General features: G+C 55.2%; 1 protein-coding gene across 1 annotated transcript in view; it reads right to left on the bottom strand.

The window, feature by feature from the left end:
* Window positions 1–11,410, bottom strand: part of AP1S3 (adaptor related protein complex 1 subunit sigma 3) — a 52,222-nt gene extending 40,812 nt beyond the window's left edge. The window contains exon 1 of the mRNA XM_077885136.1: window positions 11,255–11,410. Coding sequence (XP_077741262.1) covers window positions 11,255–11,257 — 3 coding nt within the window. The 5' untranslated portion in view covers window positions 11,258–11,410. The remainder of the gene's footprint in view (window positions 1–11,254) is intronic.
* Window positions 11,411–17,130: the final 5,720 nt, after the last annotated feature.

Here is a 17,130-nt window from a genome sequence, read left to right as displayed (position 1 = left end):
AAATTTCATCTTAAAACTTCAAATCAGTGCCATGTACAGACTACCCTATACAATGCTCTATATAATACTGCAAAGGGGCAGAGGTTTAGTCCAGGTGTCTGTCCCAAGCGGAGCCCATCATGCGACCCGTCCCCATCCATGGAGTGACGCTCCTGAACAGGAAACTAAAAAGCCAGCCCCTCGGACTGTCTCCCAGATGACGGACACGGAGAAACCCTCCTGTTTCCCAATATCTCCCACCAAAGTGCTCCACCTTGTGAACTAGATATCTGGGTATTTGGGGAGAGAGAGTGTGTGTGTGTGTGTGTGTGTGTGTGTGTGTGTGTTTTCCAAACCCACTCCCCCGTGGGCCCTGTCACCTGCTTGCAGGCCCTGAGACCCCTCCTGCCGGGGCCCACCTGCCACCCGCTCCTCCTCCCTGCCCACGTCTGAAGCACTCCTCCCCGATTCTGGACCCCCCTTTCAGGACCCACCTCAACTCTCCCACCTCCCCGTGATCCCGAGCCCCTGCTGAGCACATCTTCCTTTTCAACATTCTCTGAAGAAACCCCAAGTTGGGGGAAGCACGCAGGCTGCTCTACTTAGCGGTCCCCACGGGACTCTTAACAATCTCCAATTCTGGGTTCAGACCACAGTAGGCGCCCAGGAGGCTGGTACCTAAAGCGCAAGGGCAGCGCTGGGCTTCTCTGACCCCCGCCCGGCCTGAAGCCCAGCACACACGCACATACTCTGCAGCCGAGCAGCCGAGCAAGCGATGCGATGACCCGCGATGCCGAGCCGCGCACCGTGGGGACGGCGCCCTCGCCTTGAGGCCAGCGGCCGACGGGCACCGCACCTGCCCGCTACACCCAGGACAGGCCCAGGGCACCGCACCCACCCGCTGCACCCAGGACAGGCCCAGGGCACCGCACCCGCCCGCTGCACCCAGGACAGGCCCAGCTCCTCGTCCGCAGGACACAAGGCCATGCGGGTCCACCCCTGAGCCCCGGGCCGGCCCTGCCTCTCATTCTGGCACATTCGGAAAACAGGCGTATATCAGATTTGCAGAGGCCCGGGGTCTTCTCGCGGCTGAGGACGCTCTGTGAGAGCCCAGAAGGGCTGCGGACACCAGGCCCCAGGTCCAGGCCCCCGCGACAGCAAGATCCGGCCGGAAAGGTGGGGGAGCAGCGCAGGCGGGGATGGCTCTGGGGCCCCTCATTCAGCGCAGCAGCCACGCCGAGCGTTAGGCTGTTCGGTCTTCCTAGCGCTGGCCATCCTGAGCTGCCGCTAAATTGATCTTTCCCTTTTTTTTCAAGATTTTATTTATTTATTCCTGAGAGACACAGAGAGAGGCAGAGACCCAGGCAGAGGGAGGAGCAGGCTCCCTGCAGGGAGCCCGATGCGGGACTCGATCCCAGGACCCGGGTTCATGACCTGAGCCAAAGCCAGACGCTCCACCGCTGAGCCCCCCAGGTGCCCCTAAAATGACCTTTCCTTTTCGAAACATATGTGAAAGTGGGAGAAGAGAGTTTGGGGACAGACACACAGGGCAGTAGAGGGAAAGAACAGCAGGCGGTGTTTGAGAGAGAGATACACGATGGAACTCGCCCACCTGAGACAACACATGACACTGGAGACAACACACGCGCACGCACACCCCTAAATACACCTGCAGATTTCAGGGACGTTGTACTTTGGCTGCCAAGAAGGCAGAACTTATCTCCAAAACCAAGCAGTGGGAAAAAAAAAAAAAAAAAAACAAAACCAAGCAGTGGGATGAAGTGAGTCTGCCCCTGACTTTGGACAAGCCTCAAGATACTTTTGATCTGTTTCCCCCAAATACTTGAGGAGGGTATTGACATTTTTTTTCTCTAAAATTCAAACACACACACACACACACACACACACAACACTGTGCTCTTGAGCTATCTGGAAACCTACTTGTGAGAAGTATGGCTCTGGGATGACACTGGAGGAATCCTGTCCTAGTGGGGTCGACGGGAGAGCAGAGTGAGACAACGGGGTGCGGGGGGCCAATGGGAAAGCAGGCTCTCCCCCAGGATCGGCACTTCCTCACCACCGGCCTGTCTCTACGGTCAGCTTATTAACCCTCCCCACTCACACGCACAGTACAGTGTCTTCTGAGGGGCCCGAGACAGGATCGCACTGCCCTTCCGGACTCAGGCCTGTGGCCTTGAGCCCTCCCGGGTCCTGCCTCACAGAATTCCTGCAGCCATTATATAATCTCACCCACAGACTTTGGTGCTGTCACTCCCGCACTCACCTAGATTTGCTATGCACGTGAGAAATTTCTTCCCACCAACACAAGCTTCTTGCCCTCAAGAAACAGATCTGACACGTGTAGGTTTTTCTTTTCTAATAACCTCCCCGGTTAAGAACTCAAAGAGGAGAACAAGTGAAGGCGGGGGGTGGGGGGGGGGGGTACCCAGCCTGAAACGTGATTCACGTATTATTTCTCCACGTATCACTTCCTCTGGACAGAGTGATCGATTTGGAATATCCCAACGATACCTGTTAATCATCTGATTTCTGTCTTCTGGTAAATATGCCTGTAATTAGGATTTTTTCTCCTGGAGTCTTCTGAGACACAGCCTGGCCTTTGGTTCTGTTTCAAATCACTTAAGGACCAAAAAGATACTGGAAATAGAGGGTAGCATTTCCAGGCGACATTTCCCTATGACTTTGAAGCTGCATGAAACATTAAGAACTTGGGACCCTATTTGTATTTCACAGTGATGCTTATTTGGTCTTTCTTAATATGAATTTTTCAATAATCAGGAACAGTTTTGTTTAAGAGGCTGTGCTTGCGATGCTGCCCCCAGCACCCTGCCTGGTGATGACCACTTAAAATGTTTATTAAGAACTTTCATTTTCTCCCTAATGCAGCCTACCTGGCACTCATTAAAAAAAATCTGTCCCCGGGGCCTTTATGCCTTGGCAACGACGTCTACAGCTGTGAACGAAATTTGCTAGGAGGTGGGAGATGGCACATCCATCGTCCTCTTTGAAAAGTTCAAGTTTGGAGCCCCAGGGTGGCTCGGCGGTTGAGCATCTGCCCTCCACTCGGGGCGTGACCCCAGGGTCCCAGGATCGAGTCCTGCATCGGGCTCCCCACAGGGAGCCTGCTTCTCCCTCTGCCTGTGTCTCTGCCTCTCTCTGGGTCTCTCACGAATAAATAAATAAAATCTTTTTTAAAAGCTAAAAAAAAAAAAGTTCAGGTTCAAGCTGAGAGATGGACCTCCCTTGTTATATAGTCGCTTCCCCCTTAAGATTTTTACCACGATTGTGGATGTAGAGTGGATAATCTGAACCCTTCAAGCATGGATGTCATGAGGCCCAAAGCAAGTCTGAAAGGTAGGCCTCATCCGCAGTGTACTTAGATCAGAGGACTTGGCTTCTTCATAAAGAAACTGAAAATACTGGTCTAAGCAATAAAAAGAAAAATGTCCCATCCCATATACACGCCTGGCTTTGAACCACAGTGGAGAAGCACCGTGATAGTGCAGTAGCCCTGACACCTTCTCTCACCTCCCTGCTGCTTACAGTCTAGGCTGTTTTGTTTCTTTCAGTTCATTGGTTCAAATAAGTTTCCTAGGGCGTGGAAAACACAACTGATGAGCCATTTTTAAACATCTTGCTGGGTTTGTTTTTTTTTTTTTTTTCTTCTGTTTCTCTTTAAACAAAAAATCGCCTAGCTAATGTGGATGGAATGTGCTCTAGGTGCGAGGCCGCATGCCAAGGGCTTGCACTGGGTTATCTTGTTCAATCTTCAGGTAAATTGAGGAAGTCGGGCCCGTGCAAGGGGGCCAAGCAAAGCGCCCCAGGTCACAGGGCTCACACGCGTGCCTCTCGTCCCCGGACACACCGCCGGCCGGCCGGGGCTCTGCGAGGGGGCACCTGGAGGCGCGGGCCGGGCTGCGAGGCTCCGGGTGCCCCTTCCGCGGGGAGCAGGGGCCGTCCTCCCACGGCACACGCTGCCGGCCCGCGATGACATTCCGACCCTTCTCTCAAAAGAAACATGTTTCCAAGCCTTTCATCGTTTCACCTGCATCATGAAGAGCGGATGCCTTTTTTCCCTTTTTTAAGGGAAGGCAAGGAAGCTGGTGGGGGGGCGACCCTGGAACTGGGGGCAGAACAGTTGGGGGGTAATCGGAATCCGATGCCCCATGCGGTGGGGCCTTCCTCACTTTTTCAGGGACGTGACTTCTTAAAGTCGCTGGAACGTTTAGTTGCTTCTGGAACAGAAGGCCGAGGGCCGGACCCCGGGGGTCTGAGAACCATCTCGTACTTGAACGGCTGCGTCCTTGAAGGGACTAGAGTCATTCCACATTGTGACCAAAAACCTCCAGGGTTGGGCAGCCCGGGTGGCCCAGCGGGTTAGCGCCGCCTTCAGCCCAGGGCGGGATCCTGGGGACCCGCGATCGAGTCCCACGTCGGGCTCCCTGCATGGGGCCTGCTTCTCCCTCTGCCTGTGTCTCTGCCCCTCTCTCTCTCTCTGTCTCTGTGTCTCTCATGAATAAATGAATAAAATCTTAAAAAAAAAAAAAAGTTCAGGGTCGCTGAAATGAGAAAGATGAAGCACATTTTCTTCCCCTCGGCTATTCTCGGTTCTCAGATGAGAGCAAGGTGCGAACAGAAACATACACGTCTAGCCCAGAGCCCAAGTTCCAGAAGCCTCTGTGCACATGCGTGTGTGTGTGTTTATTTTCAGGGAACTACTTCAGCTTCCATCCCGATTCTAGACACATCCGACCTTCAGAAGTTACGAAACTCAGGGGAAAACAAGACAGAGAGTTTTGCTGGAGAAGTAATGTAAATGGCAAAATATTTTAAAGTCATGTTTCACATAATTCAGAAGAGACAACATTCAAATGGAGAAAACTGCATGGTCTGATAGAACATGTAATAAAAAGGGAAAATTAACCACACCAGATGCTTAGAGCCCTTCCCAGAAAGAATCGCTGCTGCTTGCATATCCTCCTGGAAGCCTCCAGCTTAGATCCTGGCACATCTGCCTTATTTCACACAGATGGGGCCCTGACGTACAGGATGTACGCTGGCAAATTACACCACACCTGGATCCTTAGGGCGAACCTGCGAGGGGCTGGGGAAGCCAGGGTGTCCCGCCCCCCAGGCTCCGCTCTGGGAACAAGGCCTGGGATACGGATGCTGGACTCTCTCCAGCCAGGTCCGGGTCACAAGGTAACCGAGGGCGGAAATGAAGGGACCCACGTCCCCAGGCCACAGAGCGCTGAAATGGCAGGGCCTGAAGTAGCCACCAAGGCGGGTCTGCCCCAGTCCACACGCCCCCACCGGTCCCCACATCGCCAGCCTCAGAAATGCCTGCGACGTCCGTGCAGTAAAAAATGCAATGACGATGACTCGCCAACGCTTTATCCTTTCTTCTTCTGTGTGATTGGCACAGAGTATTCCGAGAGTTTAGAGAACTTCCCACCGAGAACACAGGCTCCTGGACAGCGTGAGCTTCTGGTGTGCGTAACACAACGCCTGGGGCGCAGGCCCAGGGCTAGTTTCCATGAACACAGGGTTCTTACCTGGAGCCCCCAGTTCAGAAGGATCCTAGACTTGGTTTGATGCTCCGCAGTCACCGTGATCAATAATTTCTGAACAAGGGGTCCTACATTTTCATTTTGTACTGGGTGCCATCCTCCCCGGAGCACGCCTACCAGAGGGCGGGTACCCGATTCATTTGCCAAATCCACAGTGAATTCATGGAAGTCACCTTAGGACATGGGTCAGCAAACCACAAGGGAGAGCCCAGTGCTGGCCCTCCACCTGCTCTTATAAATAAAGTTTTATGAAAATATCGCCACACCTGTTTGCATCTTGCCCATGACTGCCTTCACTCTGTAACAGAAGAGTGACAGGGACACAGACTCTAGGACCCACAAACCCAAAATACTCACAACCAAACCTTTTCCAGAAAAACTTTTCTGACCCCTGCCTCAGAACACCATCTCTCAACTTTTTCTACCGCAATAACGGGAACCGCATAAAAAGGCAGGTAGCCTTGAGGTGTGGTGCGCTGGTCCCAGGCAGCTAGCCGTAAACAAGCTATTTCTGAGGTTTTTATCGTTAAGGTTGGTAAGCATTTTGCATCTTGGACCCAAATGCACTCTTGGTTTTGTGTAGAGACGTTTCTTAAATCTAAATCCATCTGTATGAGTCGCATTTGTCCCTTGCTGTCTCCTCCCTACAAGAATGAGTACAAGCTCCTCAGCTTCAAGCCCCGCGCACAGCCTTAGTTTCCCCTCTTCAATGACCCAGTGTGGAAAGAAGGTTCCTGTAGCGTTTCAGCCAGCATCCACTGACCCGCACCGCACTGCTCTCATTTCTTACCAGCCCTGAAGTCCTGCTAGAAGAGATCCAGCAAGGATCCTAAAACATAGAATCCTGAACGCCCTCGTTCCAGACCAAAGCGACTCTAGCTCTGCGCCCCGTCACGCTGAGAGACTAATGAAGGCCTGTATTATTTTCGCCCAGGCACAATTCAGAAACCAGGTAGGGAGCCAGTCCAGGTCTGAGTGCTCAGGTCTGCGGCTCTGTTGGAGATTTCTGGAGGCCAGCTTCCTCGTGATAGTCAGGGGCCCTGCATTCCTAACGTAAATAGTTTGCAGCACTCCCGCATCACAGCTCAAATGCACAATGTGTCCTGCTTTCGGGGCCCTGGGATTCACCCATTTCCCCTGGCTGCTCGGTGCGGGCGAGGATCAAAGGGGCTGTGCCTCTGGTTCCTGCACCCTCCTTTCAATCACACCATCTGGGGGATCCGGGCGTCAAGGGGGAGTTGCTCCTTGGTAAATAGCGAGGATACTTTACAGAGAACAAAGAATTTTCCATCAGGGAAGAATAAGATGTGCCAGAAAGGAGACCTTATGAGGGGCCAGTAGGAGTCCCAGGAAAGAAGTAACCCCTGTGACGTCTCTCATTGGGAGAACCTCTGGTCGGGGTAACAACAAAATAATATCGAACAGATGACCCCCGGAGCTATCCCCACGTGCTCATCTCTGGGGCTCTTCAAGGAGTCTCCTTGTTTGTGTTGGGGGGATGGAGAGGAGGGGGGTTAGTGTCATCTATTATGTCTTAGTCCATAATGACGTCATTCATGGGGCCCAAAAGGACACACACGGAATCACCCTGTGCCAGGGGGCTGGGGGTCCGTCAGCTAAGCCTCTGCCTCGCCTGGGTCGTGATCCCAGGGTCCTGGGGTCCAGGACCGTGCTGTCCTGCATTGTCAGGCGTTGTCATTGTTGGGCTCCCTTTCAGCAGGGAGCCTGCTTCTCCCTCTGCCTCTCCCCTCGAATAAACAAATAAAATCTTTTTTAAAAAAATTTATTTATTTATTCTTGAGAGACACAGAGAGAGGCAGAGACCCAGGCAGAGGAAGAAGCAGGCTCCCTGCAGGGAGCCCGATGCCGGACTCAATCCCAGGACCCGGGGGTCATGACCTGAGCCAAAGGCAGCCGCTCAACCGCTGAGCCACCCAGGTGTCCCTAAATAAAATATTTTTTAAAAAATACCCTGTGGCAAATACACAATCTGCTGACCATTTCCTTCCAGCTGCTGTTAGTGACCTGCCGTATAAAAACTGTGAGCTGTTGATGGGACTCGCCACAGAAGCCAGTAATGGAAACTCGAAAGCAACAATCCCAACAGCCAGGGGTAAATACAAGTCTCACCGGTGTTGTTGAGACACCTTTCTCCCTCTGGGGACAACCGAACACCACAGAGGGACAGCTCCCTCTATTCCCAATCCCCTCTACGCCACACTGACCTCTGGCCAGCAGCCCAACCCAGGCCTCAGAACAGGAAAGGACGCATTACTGCAACAAACTACCTCACCCTCGACCTAGACCTTAAATTGCCAAAATAACTACACACTTATGACAATTCACTTAAGCCTTGGACAACTACAGTGAGATACTGGTGGGGAGAGGGGGATCGTTGCAGGATCGACGGGTTCACAGTTAGATTTCTCCCACCCTCTACAACTCCTCTTCCTCTTCCCTGTTTCCAGGATCAGGAACGAACATGAACTTTGAATTTCTTGATTGAGGAGAAGGGCACTCATGCTGTTTCAATCAAGATTTAAAATCACACCAGAAAATCTTTGATTTTTTTTTTTTTTTTTTTACTGTAAGTCTATCTCACTTTAGACAAACAGCATACATTATGAGAACTGGATCTGTAACACAAGAAGATGATGATTCACATTTCAGAAATGGGGCACCACATGAGTGTCTTTCAACCGGTAACTCCACTCTTGTTCACAATGTGGTTTTAAGAGTCACTTCAACTTTTCAGAAGCATGCAGCCTGCATAAAGCAAAGTCCACTTGCATTTTTACTAAAGGTGTCTTCAAAGCCTTTCAAACTTTACCCTTTAAATCCCCACTGTTATCTTCTTCCAGGAAAACAAAATAAAGAAACAAATAAAAGAAAATCCTCCTTTTTCCATTGACATTGTTCACCATTCAATGGTAAACGCTTCCCACTAAGATGTTTAACTACACCCGGGCTCAGAAACCACAGGAGTCCCTGAAACACAATAGCCCTACATTGTTTTCCATGGCAGAGGTTTCTAAAACAAAGACAGGGTGCAGAAGTACAAAGTTGATTCCTACAAAATAATACAGATACAAACACAGCCCCAAGAAGCACGAGGTCTGAAATCTCTGGGCTGGAAACCTGGACCACTGTCACAATGGAATGAAGAACCATTTCCTGTGTGGAGGTACCAGGCGGGATGCTGCGAGTGCTTTTCAGTTTCCTAGAGTCTTGAGAGCTGGCAAGACCCAGGAACAGAGCAGGGAAAAGGACAGAAAGTCACAAGGTGGTCGTTGCCCAAAAGTCAAGCCGCTGGGCAACAGGGAGGGTCACTTGTTCTCCCCTAATGCACGGCAGGAGTAACAGATGAGGTGTCATATTCTTGAGGTCTTACAGTGGGCAAAGCTCTACATGCATTCACTTGCATTAACTCACCAAACCTGTGACTCCTTTACACTCTTAAAAATAGCCCCAAAGGCCTCTATTCGGGTAGGCTGTGTCCCTTGGTATGTATACTGTAATATGCATTTAAATAACATTAAATATGCACTTAAATGGTAAAAAAAATTTTTTACATATTCACCAACTCATTTTTAAATACTATTACATGTTAACAGAAATAACTTTTTAAATGAATAGTAACAATATTTTCTAAAGCAAAAAAAAAAATTACTGAAAAGAGTGGCACTATTTTATAATTTTTCAAATCTCCTTAATGTCTGGCTCAAGGAGACCCGGACACCCCTAGCTGCTTCTGCATTCACAGTGTCACACTATCTCAGGGCGTGTGAGCCTCAAGCAAGGTCCACATACAGTCACAGGGGAATGAATGTGGAAAAGGCAAAAAAATCTCCCAGTGCTATTAAGAACCGTTATGAAGATACTTGGACCTTGTGGACCTGTGGCAAGTTGTAGGGATTCCTCAGATCCCTCGGACTGCACTTGGAGAACCTCTTCTTACCCCTTCTTTGGAACAGTTTCTATCCCCATTTCACAGAGGAGCAAGCTGGCGCGCAGGGAGGTCAAGGGGACTGTCCCGAGACACGGGCTGAAACAGGCCGGAGCAGGTAACTGCAAGGAGCTAACCCTGGTGTCATCTGGTTGCTGCAAGGTTGCCTGAGAGGGGGTCGGGGCCGAGCGCCCGGTGGCCTCCAGAAGAGCCCAGGAACAGGAGCGCTGCTGTGGGGGAAGGCCTGGGGGCCAGGCCGGGGGACTCCACACTCCTCTGGCCACCTCATCATGTGACACCCGCCAGGACTAACAACCCTGCGCAGCCAGTGCTGTCCGGAGCAAGGATGCTGCCCCTGCTGGAGGCGGAGGCCGCGGGTGGCTGCTCGGCCATGCCCCGGCCCCGACCCCGACCCCGACCCTCCCTCGGGGCAGTGGCCGGCCGCGCGCACGGTCACCTCGCTCCCCTCCCCGGGAAACCCGAGCAAGCCCAGCAAGGCGCAGAGCTGCTCCCTTGGTCACGGCCTCCTTTCGGCCTCGCGCTGTCCTCCAAGGAGGCCTCCGGGGCAGCAGCGGCCCTGGCCGAGCAGCAAACCTCCAGGAGCGGAGCGAGCCCCCGTGACCCCCGCGGCCCCGTCCCACCCCGCGGCCCTCCGGCCCCGCCCTGCGCCCCGCATCTACCCCGGACGCGGGCGGTGAGGGGCCTCGGAACCGCAGCCCCAGGGCAGCCCCAGGGCAGGCCGAGGCGCCCCAAGCTCCGCTGGGCCCGTGAAGCGGGGTCCCTGTCGCCGGGGCAGGACTCACACCCGCCCCGCCCCAGGCCCCGCCCCAGGCCCCGCCGGGGGTCGCGGAGGCTCCGCTCCGTGGCCCCGAGACCCACCCGCCCGCCCTCGAGGTCCCGCCCCGCGGCTCGGGCCTCGGCCTCGGCGCCCCCCCCGCGGAGCCCCGGACCCCCGGCCTCCCGGTGCCCAGGGGTCGCCTCCCCGCGCGCTCTGCAGGTCGCCTGGGCGCCTCTGCAGCCTGAGCCCGGGCCGCGGGCTCGGGCGCTCCGTGCGCCCCGGGAGCCCTAACTTTCCCGGTGGACCACGCGCCGCCCGCCGCCCGCGCCGCCCGCGCCTCCCTCCTCCTGCTGCGAGGACGCAGCCCCCGCCCCAGCACAGGTCCGCTCCGCCCCCGTCCCGGCCCCGGCCCCCGCCCCGACCCCGGCCACGACCCCGGCCACGACCCCGGCCCGGACCCCGACCCCGACTCCAACCCCGACCCCGGCCCCGACCCCGGCCCCGACCCGGACCCCAACTCCAACCCCGACCCCGGCCCCGACCCCGACCCCGACTCCAACCCCGACCCCGGCCCCGACGCCGGCCCCGACGCCGGCCCCGACCCCGACCCCGACCCCGGCCCCGACCCCGACCCCGACCCCGACCCCGACCCCGACGCCGGCCCCGACCCCGACCCCGACCCCGGCCCCGACCCCGACCCCGACCCCAACCCCGACGCCGGCCCCGACGCCGGCCCCGACCCCGACCCCGACGCCAACCCCGACGCCGGCCCCGACGCCGGCCCCGACCCCGGCCCCGACCCCGGCCCCGGCCCCGACCCCGACCCCGGCCCCGACCCCGCGCCCGCGGACCGCGGAATGAACGGAGGAGCGCGCCCACCGGGGGGCGGCGAGCGTGCGTCCCGTGGGGCGGCGGCTCCCGCGGCCGCAGCAGGTGCCCCCCGCCCCCCCCGGCACTCACCATGGTGGCCGGGCCTCCGCCCCAGACGAGCGCCGGCGGCCGGGGAGGCGCGGGGGCCCGGGGCGCAGGCGAGCGCGGGAGCCCGGCCGACAGGTGAGCGGCCCGCAGACCCGGGCAGCTTCCCACAATGCCCTCGAACTGAAAGTTGGCGACTCCTCCCCGCGCTCCCCCTCCCTCCCCTCCCCTCCCTCCCTCCCCTCCGCTTCCTGCCCCCTCCCCGCCTCCTCCGCAGCTCCCGGCGGCGCCCCGCAGGCGGCAGCAGGTGCACTTGCACCTGCCAGGCCTCTGCACCGCGGCACCCGGCAGCCCCGAGCCCGAGCCCGAGCCCGAGCCCCGAGGGGCTGGATTCTGCCCCGGAGCGAGTCGTCCCTTTATCTGAGAATCGTGTGTCTGCGCGGGCACCTGGGGAAAGTGGCGGAGGCGGGGGGCGGGGGGGGGCGGGGGCCTAAACCGCCAGGGGAGCGGATGGAGAGCGGAACCAGAAGCGACGCAGGCCGCGATTTCTTTCTTCCTTGCTTCCTTCCTTTCTTCCTTTCTTTCCTCTCGACCCTGCAACCCAAGGACAGACGGTTTCTAGGGCCTGGTCTTAAGATGCCTCTCCTAAGACTTCGTGGCTTCCAGACTCCAGTCACTTCATTTTTCTTGAGCCTCCAGTTTTTACCTGTGGCGGTGGAAGTCTCCAGAACCCCCACCCCCACCCCCACCCCCACCCCCACCCCCACCCCGGGGCTGTAGGCAGAGTCTTGAGTGTATACATCCGATCTTTGGGGAGAGACCTTTGGTTTCCCCGAGTACCTAGAGATCCCTGCCTGCGGGAGGGTGTAAAGGCTTCACCTGGGTGGTCCCTGGAAGCCAAAACGGGTGGAAGCGCTTCCTAGGACGCGCTGTGTAAGTTCCGCGGGGTGGGGGCCGAATGAGGCGAGCTCCACCCACCCAGGCCCGCATGCCCCGCACTCCGTGCCCCTCCCACAGAAGGAGATGGGGGTCCGGTTGGGCACAAACAGGCTGTCTTTCTCCGGAAGCACGCAGTTTCTTGTGGGACAGCAAATAATAAACAGGTAAATAAATAATAATGATTTGAAATGATAATTATCAAGTAAGATGAGCATTAAGTAGGTGAGAAGATTATAAGGAAGGTGAGCGCAGGTGGCAGGGATGGGCTGAGGGGAAGCCACCTTGAGGTTGGTGGCAGCAAAGGCTGCCCCTGAGGCAGTGACACAGACCTGGAGGTGAGAAGCCAGTGCTCAGAAGGAAGAGAGTGGCATTTCCCGAAGAACCTAGACTAAGCCTCTGTGTCAGGACTTGCAGGATAGGACGTCAGAGAGCTGGCCAGAGCCAGAAGGCAGAGGGTGTTCTCCGCAGCAGGGCACCGTGCACACTCAGAGCCCCCACAACAGCCTCAAAGTTCTCCCAAAGCTCCCCCCCAGGTTGCTGCACACCTCCTGCTGGCTCCCGCCCCGGGGGTTGGTTCATCTTCCGGAGAGTTCTGGAAGAGGGTGCTTAATAGTTACACCCCAGCCAGTGGGGTGTTTGTCTCTTGACAGATGATCCACAATGTACCATGAATTTAGGAGACCTGCTTTCTAAACTTGTCATTGTCACCCAGGGTGCGTTTGCTCCCTATCTCTGGCCTTTGACTTTACCCAGTGCAACTCTAACCTCTGTGTGTCTTTTTCTTTCTCGCTCCAGGCTCCAGTGAGGGACCCAGCCCTGCCCCACCTGCCTTGCCGAGCCTGTGACAAGCCCCCAGGGCCCTCTCTGCTTTAAGGGTTTTATTGCTCAAGGAAAGAGCTGGGATGCTCAAGTTGTTCTTGAAAACTCAAGACATCTCAGTGCTGGAGATGGTTATGGAAAAGAAAAAGCGGGAGGAAGTTCCCTTATAGTGTGACCCATGCTGGGGAACGTTTGATTCAAAAACAAGGGGAGTTTAACTTAGAAACTATTAATATCCGGGGTACCTGGGGGAGCCCAGGGCATGACCCTGGGGTCCCAGGATCGAGTCCCACATTGGCCTCCCCGCAGGGAGCCTGCTTCTCCCTCTGCCCGGGTCTCTGCCTCTCTCTGTGTCTCTCTGATGAATAAATAAATAGGATCTTTAAAAAAAAAAAAAAAAAGAAAATCTGTTTTCTTGTCAAAACAGGATATGTTGATTCCAAGTGGAAGCACCTTACCCAATATATTTTAAAGAATATTTTCAGAAAAATTTTCAGTTAAGGATAATACAGGTTCATTGGAGATGAGGAAAACCAAGAAAAGTGTTGCTTTAAAATCCCATTCTTGATCCTACCCTCAAGAAATAACCACTGCTCTATGTGGTGTAGTTCCTCTCAGATTTGCAGTTCCGTGGAGACAGAGGAGGAGAGGGACGTGGTTTTTTAAAACGAAAACTGGAGTCCTGTCATGTGACTCTCTTACCGTCTGCTGTGGGCTCTGTTTGGTTTTTAGAACATAGTTAATTGAGCACGTGCTCTGCGCCCAGAGCTGTGCTGGCGGCGCACGAGGACAGCGAGCGGAGGAGACAGGGTCCCTCTCAGGGTGAGGGCAGGGTGTTACGGGAACGACAAACCCCAAGCAAATAATGGCATTCAACAGTTACAGGCCCACAAACATCACGGATGCCACGGAAGGGAGGGATCAAGTGCTCAGCAAACGTGAAGTAAGAGAACTCCCCGTGAGACATACAGTGTTTGCCTCTTGAGGACCCATTTCCCCTGCTTCCTGCACTCCTAGTTTAGGTTTGGGACCCACCCCACCCACGAACTCTTTGTCTGAGGGGTGGCCCTGGCCTAGTCTCAGCCGATCAGAGCATCGCCCATCCACAGTGACCACGACTGGTTCTGAAGCAGGCGAGTGCCCCGAGTCCGTAACCCGAGCCCACAGGACTGAATTCCGGGTCACTCTTGGAGAAGTAGGTCCCCTCTCCCCACTGGGGCTGAAGGAGAATGAGGCAGCAGGAACAGCTGCAGCCATCGCAGTCCCAGGAGGCCTCAGCTTCTCTATGGAGCCAACGCCAAGCAAATGGGGTCTAGAGGTGGAGACGCAATCAGCTCTGGTGACTTGGTCTGTCTTGAGCTGAGCCTGAAACTTACCTCGGGGTTGGCAGGCGTCTGAACTAGTTTGCACGGTCACAGCTCGGGGACATGAAGGTGACTGGGGATGTGAAGGTTCTCCTGAGGCCGGGAGGTAGAAGAAGGTGAGACCGCGGTTGGCCTGGCCCGGGAGGGAGCTGAGGAGCACAACCGAAGTGGGGGGAAGAGCCCGGGCCTGGTCAAGGGCTGGAGAATGTGGGAGCCCGAGAGCCTGAGTGTGGGGCCGGGCAGGTCACGGCCCCGGAGGGCACTTCACGGGGTCAGACTATGCGGCCAAGAGATGAGAAACCATTCAAGGCTTACAGGCTGGGAGTGCCCGGGTCCTGCTGAAAAGGTCACCCGTACCCCGCGTGCGCAGACTCCGGAAGAGCCGTGGAGGCGGACGGGAGAGGACGCAGGGGACTGCAGGGGCCCGGTGACATTGTGACTGCGACCAGGATGCTTACCATGGGCTTTTTTACTTCATGTTATTTTGTGGGAATTTCTCAATATCGGTTTCTAATGTGAAAATGATACTTAGAGGCCATACGGATGGAAGCCCGTTCTTGGGCCTATTCTGTGTCCTTGTAACCGAGACGTGAAATTCCTGGAAATCTAAGTCCTGACGACTAAGAACTGAGATTGTTTCTGGGTTTTATTTTATATTTATCACGATGGAAATCCTGTGCATAAAATTTTGGCCCACACTACTGATTACACGAGGATGAATCCGTAAAATTCAAATTATTGGTGGGGCGGCTGGGGGGCTCAAGTGGTTAAGCGGCTACCTTCGGCTCAGGTCTGAGGGTCCTGGGATCCAGCAGCATATACAGTTCCTGGGTCAGAGAGGAGGCTGCTTCTCCCTTTGCCCCTCCCCCTGCTCATTCTCTCTCTCTCTCTCAAGAAAATAAATAAAATCTTTTTTAAAAATTGAAATTACTGACTGAAGGAGTAAACCATGTCCAGGCCTCTCTCTCTCTATACGTACATCCATCAAGAAAGGCTGTAGCAATTTACACGGAGACAGTTCCCAGCAATAATACACAAGCCCATGTGCCTCTGGAATTAAGAATATATTTCACTGCCCTCTGGGTGGCTCAGTAGTTGAGCATCTGCCTTCAGCTCAGGGCGTGACCCCAGGGTCCCGGGATCGAGTCCTGCATCAGGCTCCTCACAGGGAGCCTGCTTCTCTCTCTGCCTGTGTGTCTATGTCTCTTTCTGGGTCTCTCAAGAAAAAAATACATAAAAATCTTAAAAAATAAAAATAAAAAGAAATTCATGCCCACAGATTTAAATAGGCCCAGGGCAGGCTCACCAGCCACCTGCCCTCTCCTGGAGGACTACTTTCCACGTCCCTTCCTGTCTCCCCTTCAGCGCCGGGGGCCTCCCCCTCAGCCTCTGTTGTGCTGAGAAAATGGAAGCAATCAGAGCGGAGCTTCCTCATCCTTCGAACCGGGTTGGCTTCCCGCCTTCCCCCACCTGGGCTACAGCTCATCCCTCCCGGCCTCCCGGGGTGCCCACTGCCCCTCACCCCTCCTCCCGTCCCAGGGGCACTCCGTGGCCCTGCAGGGATACCCTGCATCTTGCAGAAAGAAGCCAAGACATCTGCTGGCACCCCTTTCCCCCCTTCCCTTGTGTCTGCCCCCGTGTCTCTAAGTCACACTCGCCGTTACTCTGTCTTCCTTTCCGCGCAGCCCACATTCCTTTGAACTGACTACCTGGGTTTGGGCCTGGCCAAGCTGCTCCCATCCAGATCCCAGTGAGGTCCCAGTGCCCACGTGGTGGGGCAGCTCTGATCACGGGCTCCATCCGCTGGCAGTCCTGGACCCCAACCACTCCTGACCCCTGGGAGCCTGGCTAGTCCGCCTCCGGGACAGCACTTTCTGGGCTCTGCTACCTCACTAGCCCTGTCCTTTTCCCCTTTGCTGAATCCCCCTCACCTTACAGCCCTCTACCCCTCGGCCTACCCAGTGGCTCAGCGTGTGCAGCCCTCTTGTCTTCACACTCACTCCCCAGTTTAGCTGAGATGCGGGGCACATTAGGACAGTGGGTGTTTTAAAGTGGCAAACGGACCAGTTTTTAAAGGGCACTGGTGCCAGTCCGTGAATGTACACCTTACTTTTAAACAATGAAGAGCTAATGGTTTTCTCAGGCAGGGTGAGAGCACGGTGTGGGGAGTCCAGGAGTGCAGGGGAAGGGGCTAGTGTGTGCTGGAGCACAGCGGTGCTTGAAGGACACTAACCTGGGGACATGTCCAGCTGCAGCCATAGGGCACGATGTCTGAAGGAACTGTTCTAACAGCTCCGTGCTCCATTGGGTAGGATTTTTCGATGTACTTTTAGAGATTTGAGAAAAATGAGCGATCCTGGCCAAGAAATTCAGAGTGTAGGTGTAACTTAATTCACAGACACGCATGCGTGTGCGTGTGCACGTGCAGACACACAGATGCACAACGTGCAGGCTCCTGCACAAGGACACCGTTCCTTTGTGGGTTTTATCACTTCCTGAAATAAGTCACCAGGGAAGGCAACGCATGCGCTGTCAGACTGTTTCCATCTACGTCAACAGACTCCCAGCGTGGTTTTCATGCAGTGGGGATTCATGGGAAGCTGCCGTGGGACCGGGACACATCCTTGAGAAGGGGGAAAGCCAGCAAGTGAGCTGCTACAGATACACCTCACCCCGACCTGTTCTTCTGGGCAGATACCTTGAGTAGATCCCTGCCTCTTCAGGTAGGTTCTGGAATGCCAGCCAAGTCCTTTTGGTCCATCCTTAACCCGACTGTGTCTATTATCTCTAGAGACCACA

The sequence above is a fragment of the Canis aureus genome, chromosome 36, assembly GCF_053574225.1.
Source record: "Canis aureus isolate CA01 chromosome 36, VMU_Caureus_v.1.0, whole genome shotgun sequence".
In the NCBI taxonomy this organism is placed as follows: domain Eukaryota; kingdom Metazoa; phylum Chordata; class Mammalia; order Carnivora; family Canidae; genus Canis; species Canis aureus.
This window is presented reverse-complemented; position numbering and strand designations above follow the sequence as displayed.